Genomic DNA, 10,260 nt, shown 5'->3' on the forward strand with positions numbered 1-10,260 from the left:
GAGAACCGTGCACGAAATCGCCGATCAATTCCGCCACCGAGTCGCGCCGAGTTTGTCGTGCCGCTTCGATCGCTATTGCCGACTCAGACCTGCTGCAAAACAGCGGGAATTGTTTATTCTACATAATTGTTTGCTCTACAGAACGAACTAATGATACGCTACCATACATCATCGTATACTATTCACACAATATCGTACACTATCGAACGACATCCTATACTATCGTACATCGTATACTATCACGCGTGTATGATATACCATCATACAACATCGTATATTATCATACGTGTATGATATGCCATTATACAACATCATGTACTATCATGTACTATCGTACACTATCAAACAACATCGTATACAACACTTGATGACCTAACGAAATTTTTCCTCCCTTCTTGTACCTCTACCTTCTTCGTGAAGTGCAGCTCGAGTCACTGATGCATTTATCAATGATTCTCAGAAACTGGCTGGGGGCAGGCGTGGATCCGGGAACAGGCCCTGGTTCCTCGAGAGTTGGCAGAACGGCGGTGGTAAGAATCGGAAGGACTACGAGCAAGAGGAGCCGCCGGACGTGGACGAGCTGCCTATCGAGTTACGTCGAGTGGAGGATGTGAACGTGAGCCTGACCAAGCAGCCGGACTCGTTGAGTATAAAGTCGAAGAGCCTCGGTGACATCCTGGAGATCCAGCGGTTGGAAGATCTGGTGAGATCCAGATCGAGCATCCCGGGTTTGTGTTCCATGTTGACGTCAGATTTGAACCTGGACGGTGAATCGCGGACCTCGTCGTCGATGAGCGGATCGAAGCCGCGGCTGGTCAAACAGAAGTCTCATCTCGAAGACGCCGGTTTGGAAAATCCTGTTAACACTGCCATTCGAGAACTAAATAAGGACATTCCAGACTCTCAGGTAGGGAATCATAAATCTGGCAAGGGAACCATAGAGAAACCATAGATGCATCAGATAGCTTTGCTGAAGATTCGTCTAGCCAAAAGTATTTAACGATTCATTTAATCGATTGGCTCGTGTGTCATTTTCAAGCTCTCGCTATGTATATTTGTATCATTGTGAATTCAGGTAACACCCAGTCACTCGAAGCGAGGAAGCATCCTGAAGCAGAGCTCAATGAACGAGGAGCTGATGTCCACGGAACGGATGGAGGAGAAGGAGCGGGTCAAGCGGAACATAATGAAACAGGCGTCTTTGAACGAGGACCTGATATACAAAGGGAACACGTTCGAGGCTCTGCGCGAGTCGTTGTATTCGGGGAACGCGTCCAAGCGATTCCAGCGTCTTACGGACAAGATCAAACAGTCGACGAACATCGAGGTGTCAGGGATATCGATCAAGAACGGTTTCGTGAAGATCTTGCAAGGCTGGAAGTCGAGCGAGAGCGAGACGTCGCCAGCCGCCGATACACAGGACGACTCCAAGACGAAGGCCAACGACAAGGCTCAGCCTGCCGCAACCGTGAAGAAGGAGGTGGAGGGAATTGAGAGACGTTTGTCTAGAGAAGACGGCTCGGACTCGTCCAAGGACAGCAGTCTACAGAGCGACACGAGCGTCGACTCCGAGGACAGCTTCGCGTCCGTGATCTTCGTGCCAAAGCAGGACGTTGCGCCTGTGCCCGACGTTCTGCCGGCTACCACCGGTCATCATCACCTGGGCAGCACTTCGGCGCCCCCTTCCCCCCGCGTCAAATACCCGCCAGACCTCTCCAGCTCCAGACTCAAGCTCATCTCCATGTCTCCCCTGCTCAAACAGTTCCCGGCGACCAGTAAGTCTCTGCCCCCGCCTAGTCCTCCTGGACTATCACCTAGAACCTTGAATCCAGTGTTCACGAGACCATTCTTTGGCCCCACACCGACTCAGCAACCTTCAGCCAGCGAGAAAATACTCGGTCCGAAGAAATCGGACATCCCCAACAACGATCAGCAACCGACGAACCCGGCACCACAAGATGAGACGAAGAAGAACGAGAAGATCGAGGTCCTCAGGAACACCGTCTTGGATAGCAAGAAGCCCTCTTTGCAGACCATACGCGCGTTCAGATCCATGTCCGAGACCGTGGACCTGGAAGAACCAAAAACCATAGACGACACCGCTCCGTTGCTACCGAATGCGGTGGAATCGAAGGAAACGCCATGCAAGGAGAAAGAGAACGGGACTACCGGTAAAGAGGAGGAGAGTCGTAAGGTCATGTTGAATCAGATAAAGGAGTTGCTGAAACAGAAGTCAGGCTTCGCGACTAGGACCAAGCCCTCTTTTCCATTAGTTAGGCGAGCTTCGTCCACGGCTAGCGGTCGTCTGGAAGCTGTCACCAAGGTTTTGCCTCGGTTATTGTCGCTGGAGCTGTTCAATCCTGAGACCGATGATCTCGATAGCGACTCCAGCGGAGTGTCGTCGCCGGAGTCCGTGGGTTCGGTGATCAGCGTGATCTCGGATGAGAGGTACGCTAAAAAGGACAACAACAAGTCCGAATGCACGGAATCCGAGGTCCTGGACAGCTCGGCGGAGAACGTGTCCGATCCCAGCGACACAACCAACGAAGAATCGTCGGGATACGTGGCTGATTCGAAAGAGGACGAGACTAGAACAGCGACAGACTCGTCGTCGCAGTGTTCCAGGCTCCTGAAGGCTGCGGCTAACGTGGCCAGCTCCTTGGAGGACACGGTGGAGGCTGCAATACAGAAAACGCACACTCGAGTCAGCACTGAAGCACAACGAGGAGACACGGAGACGTCTGTCAACACTGAGAACAAGAAGAATCGGACCGAGGCTGTCTTGGACGACCAGTTACCAGCGGTGGAAGACACCTGGAGCGAGGAGTGCCGGCAACACTTGATAGACTTCACGGAGAGGCTGAACGGGAACCTAATGCGATCCGACAAGAGTCGTCAAGGGTCCGAAGAGAAAGTGGATACGAACGGCAGTAGTCAGATCCTGGACAAGAAGGGAGATAATAAATGCGAACAGCCGTCGATGTTGTCCTCGGAGATCTCGAAGGCTACCAAGTCTTCTAAATACAACGACCTGTCCGACACGATCGCCTGGCTGAGTAACTCGAACAACGGTTTCCCCGAGAACACCGAGAACGTAAACGGTAACAACAGCGGTGTCGAGATGCACAGGAGCACGTCGGACGACATCATGGACTTTGTGATGGTGTCGAACACCGGGGAGTTTATCGGTGAGAAGGAGAACTCCGAGAAGAACTCCGCGAAGCCTTATGTGAGGTCAGCGAACTCTATAGAGTCTAGCGACATAGGTGAGTCGATCGACAATACCATTAGCCTGAGCGACGGGAGCCACGCGGATTCGACCGGAAGACTGTGCAGCAGTATGGTCTCGCTGTTGTCGAACAACGCGGAGTACCCAAAATCGTACGCGGAGAAAAGGAGACTGCAGATACAGAGACGCTCGGCATCCGAGGAGACGCCGCCTAGGTACCCGGACAACAGCAAACGCAGCACGGACTGTCTGGTCACCAGCACAGGGAGCAACGCCACTCTCAGCGCCTCGTCGTCTCAGGAGTCCCTGCCGTCTGACCGAGGCGGCGGCGCCATAACTTATCATCAGTACTATCACGTGTTCAGGGAGGGCGAGCTGGACCAATTGATCAACAAGTACGTGGAGAACCTGCACATCATCTCGTCCTACTACGACCACGCGAGCTGGTGCATCGTCGCGGAGAAGGTGCAGGTCTGGACTATATGACTCGAGGCTCGTGCTCGAGTCGCACATATTAGTCTCCACGCCAGGCGGATCACTTATCGTGGATTTTAATCAGCTTGCGATGCCTCGGGGCTTTTACTTTCGTGTGGTACTGGCCGATTTCTTTGCGTTTAGAACGTCGTCTATCCACGTTACAGCGGACGTCTTTTTATGAATACCATCCGTTCGAGCCTTTATGCTCAGACCTATTTTAAACCGTTTTAGTTTGCTGGCTGAGATGTATTAACTGTCGGCTGTCAGAGTATGCTAGAAACCTGTTGGAAAGCTCTGCCACGTTCGGATTAGAGGTCTCTTTTACGTGTAATAAACGAATACAGATCCATAACACTTTCTTTGCCCTTCTTCTTCGAGAACGTTCTCGCAAAGGGAAAAGTAACTTCAAATGACCTCGGGAATGACCTCATCCCTTTCAAGGAAGGACATTATTAGGACACCCTGTATATCCGTGTATACTGAGAATAGAATGCATAATTACAGGTGTATTAGGGACGCGGATATTTAATTCGCGAACACACGGTTCACGAATTCTACGTACACGTGTTCTTTCAGTACACGTTCAAAATCGTACACTCTAGTTCGGATTCTCTCCTTGAACGTCGCAGTCACTTTGCGTCGGCGTACACCGGATTGCCTTCCTCCAGGCTTCACTCGCACGCTCTCGATGAAACTGTGAGTTTTTATTTGACTAACAATAAGTTTCCCGAAGCCCTTTCATTTACTAGTAGTTGAACAAATTTTCAACTTCCATTACATGAACAATTTGATTTCTAGACGCGATTAAATCGGCCATCTTGAACTCGCTGTTCTCGAAGTACCACACGATCCGAGGACCGTTTTATTGCGCGAGTGTCCAACATTTCTAGCATAAACTCTTATATCCATGACGTACGTATGTCGGTGAATTCTGCTGAGTTGCAAACACAAATATATCATGTATCATTCGCTATGTACCAAAATACGGGGGGGGGGGGCGGAGCTAGAGCCAAAAAGAGGGAACCGGAAGCGGCGAGTTTAGGTTTAAATGGATAAGGAGCAGCGTTGTAAATATGTAAAATAAAAAAAAAAAACGTTTCCGACGTAAGCGCACAGATCGGTAAACGAAGGTATTCAGCAGTAAGGGACACTAGTAGAATAGCGATTTGTATCATTCGTCTATGCGCTTGACCAAAAGATGTTTCTCGTTTACTTGTTCGTTTATTATAATTCATCTTTGATTCGTCCCCCGTTGGAAGATCATGTTCTAGACTCGAACCGTGATATCACGTATGTAGCTTTAGTTTAAGCGTTAGGTCCATGGTTCCTAATCTTTTTCATCGCAGAACACCTGTTATCAATCAGTCAACCTATTCTATTTAAGGTATCCGTAAAGTATGCAGAACGTTCGCGTAATTACTAGCTATCGTTCTTCCACGTGAATGTACGGAGAACGTGGCAGCAGAAAAAGATTCAGCTGTTTTTCTTCTTTCATTGTTTCCGTACGGTTAAACGTTTGCACGGAAGACCGCTGTTGGTAAATAAATGAACAACTCTATCGGTGATCGAGTATGATTCAGTATGATTCGAGTCGAGTTTTGCTCATTTCTTCAGGCGTTCGAACCTCTAGCATGCTTAGAATATCCGCGCAGGACACGCTAAACGTTCGTAAACATCGACGACGTTGGGAATCGTTTGAAATCGGTCCGCGTGACGGAAACGAATGTTACCGGCGAGCTTCATATGCCCAACTACTGTGTGGGTACCAATTACTGTGCCTATTTTAATTACACTTATTTTTAAAGCATAATGAATATTAAGGAAGAGATATTACATTTTTCTCATTAAAATCAGATAATATATATGCTAGATATATATATATATATCTTTTTTAATATTCATTATGCTTTAAAAATAAGTGCAATTAATATAGACACGGTAATAGGTACCCTCACAGTAAATGGATCCCTTACCCTAGAGCGTGCATACAAGAAGCTATCTCGTTTACCCGTGAGACGCGTCATCTCTTACTGATTAAGGATACGCACGGCAAACGACAAACGGTAACTTTCTTTTAATCGTGCAATGTAAATAATTATTGACTCTCGTTCGGCAACCATAGATTACTTCCAGGTATAACGATGCTTCGGTATCGTTTATTCAGTCAGAGAACCGAGGGCTTGCGATTGAAATTGTACAACGGAAGTGAGGTTCCAGGGTAGCGAACGTTATTGCGCTATTACTATAGAAGGATTCGAGGAAACGGATACAGAAATGCCTCGTTTTAGCGAAGCGAACGTGTTTCAAAATGTTGCTTCATTATACATGTTATGAACCACTGACATTAATTTTTAACAAATTTTTCTGACAATTCGACACTTGTTCTCATTTAGGGTAAGGAACCCAATTACTGTCGGAGTACCAATTACTGTGCCTATATTAATTATACTTATTTTTAAGGCATAATGAATATTAAAAGAGATGTATACATATATCTATCTCTTTTTTAATATTCATTATGCTTTAAAAATAAGTATAATTAATATTGGCCGAATAATTGGTACCCCCACAGTAATTGCGCCCCTTACACTATTTGATAATATGTATATTTACATTTACACTTGAAATTTGTTAAATGAGGTGTTGCTGTACATCGAGCAAAATACTGGGTGGATCTATCGATATTCGAAAAGGCACTATACTTGAACCTTCGATACAAATTCTATGACGTTAAATGGCAGGTGCAATAAGAAAAATGAATCTACAGGAAAAGCAGAAGAGGAGTATGGTGGTGGGATAGCGCCTTAACGACCTTGGACGACCAATTAAATTTCTTATGACTAGCCCCGTGGTTCACACCAGCGTCGCCAGATGAGGGGAGGGAGCACGAATTGAGGGGGAAAAACTTACCCCCTCTCTGTAGGGAATACAAGCGTGGGGAATACATAGCGCGACAGGAGGAGAAATTAGAGTGGGGGAATAAGTCTTGATCTGGCGACTATGATTCGCACAAGCCACGCGAAGATCCTCTTATTATTTTGCGCGGAACATTTCTGCCCTGTTGATGCAGAATGTCTATCGGGAAATGTAAAAACTGATCTACTATATCATAGTTCGAAGAGACGAGTCAGCCTCGAGGTTTAGAGTTGAATATCAGCGGTGTAGAACGATCTCACTCGTCGGAGAGCGACACTCAAAAAATTCGAAACGTAATAACACAAAGGACCAAAGTAAAAAATAGAATACGTCTCCGGTTTCATTGGCGTTGTTAGACGAAAGTGTGCTCGCGTTAAACGAAATGACACAAGGACGCTGGGGATCATCAAGCGTTCGGAATTGTTGTAATATCGCAATAACTTCAAATCACTCGACGGGTGCTTGCTACAGATAGCAGAACAATGTTAACACTTTCTCCGGAAGCTTATCGTTAACAGTGTCGAAAGGAAATTCCTTCGTTCGAAAGAATCCGCATTCAGATACGAAATCATACCGGCAAAAATTTCTGCGATTTTCGTTTAATGAAAAGATTGTTAGATATTCATCTCGTAAGTGTTGCGCATTAAGAGGGGTGTAATAAAGGGTTGAAACGGAGGGCTGTAAATCTATACGCATTAAACGGTGCTGACTGCGAACAATCTAGTTGAGAGATGCAAATAGTATATATATATATATATATGTATTATATAATAAAAATATATAATATATAAATATATATATAGATACACTGCATTGTATATATATATTTATTGTTATATTTTATTCTATATATTATACTACTATTATATATATAAAAATAAATGTATATATATAATAAGAAGATATAATATATATATATATTATAACAGTAGATCGTGAAGTTGTTGACTCAAATATCAAATCAATTTACAAAAGCGTTTACGGTAGATCATAGTAAGAAACGATCGCGCACGTACGAAAAGGGGTCTCCAAAGTAAACTTTAATGGATCCAGTGATATTATACTTCATACGTTATGAACGAGCGTACTTTGCTACACTTTTTTTGTAAATATCTTACTGAGAATACAAAAATCTATATACATATACGTGTATACATACAAATATCGGCAATCTATCACGGTCTCGTGAACGTTCGAACGGTTGCGATCGGTTCAATTGCGCTTGATACGATTCGAACGGATCCGAATCGTACCGGGACTGATTTTCGTTGAATCATAGTCGAACCGAGTTACGTAAAGTCAAGCGAACTGAACCGAACGCAATTCGACGAAAATACTGATTAGTTTCTGTTCAGAATTACATTTTTGGTAATGATAAACATTGTTCCGACGGGACGCGGTTCATAAAATCGACGTTGGCGCCGCCACCGAACAAAACAGGCGAATGCACGCATTAAACATTCGATGACGGGAGTTCGTCGCGACAAATGAATTTGAATCCAGAGCCTAATCGTTTATTGCTCATCCGTATGTTTGCGAACGTACACGATCATGCTGATTTTTCTGAACAGTCCTTTGACGCGTTCTTTTTTGTTCTTCTTGGTCGATATAATAACATATAGTGCATATACCTCACTCGCAAGATTTCTATAAGGGTTATTATACATGCAAACGATTTGCGTGAACTGGTAGGGTCGATCGTCGTAAATGAGTAAACGGGCGCAGGAGAAAAATACGTACACGGATATCACCGTCTGAAGATTATTGTAACAGTTATCATAGACTTAGGTATGTGCGAATTCTAACGTAAATCTGGACTACAATTTCGAAGGGTTTATAGCGAACGTTTTCTATGACTTGTCTCCTCAGTTTCACCGTTGCAGAATACTCGATGTCAGTATACATATAGTCTTCCTCGATGCATTACGTTAACTTGAGCGTGGTCCGGTGAGAATGAAATCTTTTTAAGTTAACGTGGAACTTGAACATTCGACACGGTCGACATTCGCGCATGCCTACCGTAGACATACCGACGTAAGGTTCCCTATTCGTACTTAAAACTCCACAGCAACTTGATAAACGAACAGAAAATAATACGAAGAAAGCTGTCGGATCTTTGACGCTGCATCTAACGATGGCTGTGTTCGACAAATGCTTACATGTGTATATATATTATGTGTGTGTATATATATATATATACAATCTATATACACATGTATACGAATACGTATCACGTAAGAAGACACATGCGTTCAAGAAGCGTACATAAATGCACAGATACACACCGTGTATTAAGGTCTAATAATCCCACACTTATATAGCGAGTATTTAAGATGAAGAAAACAAAGAATTGTCCTTCGCGCATATTTATTCCCTTTCCATCCAACGAGAAGCGTATAATTACCACGATAATAACACGAGGTTCGGTGTTTGCGTACTACTTTCCATTATATCGTAGCATATCGCGCGTCATAGCCGGTGTGTCGGACTCATTCTGAAAATTTTTGGGCGGGAACGTTCGGGAGGATGGATTTATTTGAATTTAAAATAATTTCTCGCATTTGCTACGAACACATTTCGATCTCGACTCGCGGAAGCGATACTTCTCGCGAACCTCTTGAAATTGTGAAACAATTCGCGTTCGGCGGTTGGAGTCGCAAAAGTTTTCAGGGCGATTCCGCGGTGTAAACGTAAACGTTGTATTCGAGGTGGACGATTGTCATAGAAATGGTGCTATTTACGAACGATCAGCGATTTTGGGTACCACTGGAAGAACCACAGTTGTAAACGTACTCGAAGCAGGTTAATTCCTTCGTTACAGTCAGTTTTCGTTCGACTGCACAATATCAGGGTAACAAATTCGAGCGATTTACAAAGTGAACGAAAAAAGACGAGAAAAAAAAATATATAATCAGTTTACAAACGATTTTCCAATTTATCCGCATGATTCAAGGTATATAGCTTGCGAGAATAGATGATCTATCCGGCAGACGTTATCGACCGTTAAACGAAGAACAACTTCAGCTCGTAAGGTTTGTTTAACAATAAGAGACGCCGAGCCATCCTCTCTCCCGGTATTATGAAAATTGCAGATACCTTTATTTTACGTAGTGTTTACTACCACCGTCTATATTATTAAATAACAATTACCTATATCCTTAGTACATACATAAGTACATACATTACGATACTTCGCGAGGGCTGGCGAAGTATTCCGGATAGACGCGAATTTTCAAACGCGTTTAATTCTAAGCGGATACGAGAAGCGGACGCTACAAGATATATCTCTTCGGTATAACGATTCTAGCTTGGGGTACGTTGCGCTTGGCCGGTACCTCTGAGATGTTTAAAAGATATTGACAATATATATACATGTGATTGGCAGAAGGTCCCATCACAGTTTTGTAAACTACATCATATTTCTATAGGATTTACCAATCGGGGAACGAAGGAAGTACGAAGGACCGCGCGCGATCACAATCACAACGCGTATCGATTTTGATCGATCCAAGCAAACAAAAAACTTACGGTAAATCAGCAATTCAACTGCTAGAATTTAAATTTGACCGTTGCGATCTACTTTTGAATTTGGTCGTTGGCATTTATTTTTGAATTTTAATTTGACCGTTGGAAATTAC

At 44.3% G+C, this 10,260-nt stretch overlaps 1 protein-coding gene across 2 annotated transcripts in view; it reads left to right on the plus strand.

The window, feature by feature from the left end:
- Positions 1–4,041, plus strand: part of Fid (class I SAM-dependent methyltransferase fire dancer) — a 42,269-nt gene extending 38,228 nt beyond the window's left edge. For both annotated transcript variants that reach the window (XM_076786797.1, XM_076786799.1), the window contains 2 exons: positions 461–907; positions 1,076–4,041. In XM_076786797.1, coding sequence (XP_076642912.1) covers positions 461–907; positions 1,076–3,715 — 3,087 coding nt within the window. In that variant the 3' untranslated portion in view covers positions 3,716–4,041. The remainder of the gene's footprint in view (positions 1–460; positions 908–1,075) is intronic.
- The last annotated feature ends 6,219 nt before the right edge of the window (positions 4,042–10,260 follow it).

The sequence above is a fragment of the Halictus rubicundus genome, chromosome 4, assembly GCF_050948215.1.
Source record: "Halictus rubicundus isolate RS-2024b chromosome 4, iyHalRubi1_principal, whole genome shotgun sequence".
Taxonomy (NCBI): domain Eukaryota; kingdom Metazoa; phylum Arthropoda; class Insecta; order Hymenoptera; family Halictidae; genus Halictus; species Halictus rubicundus.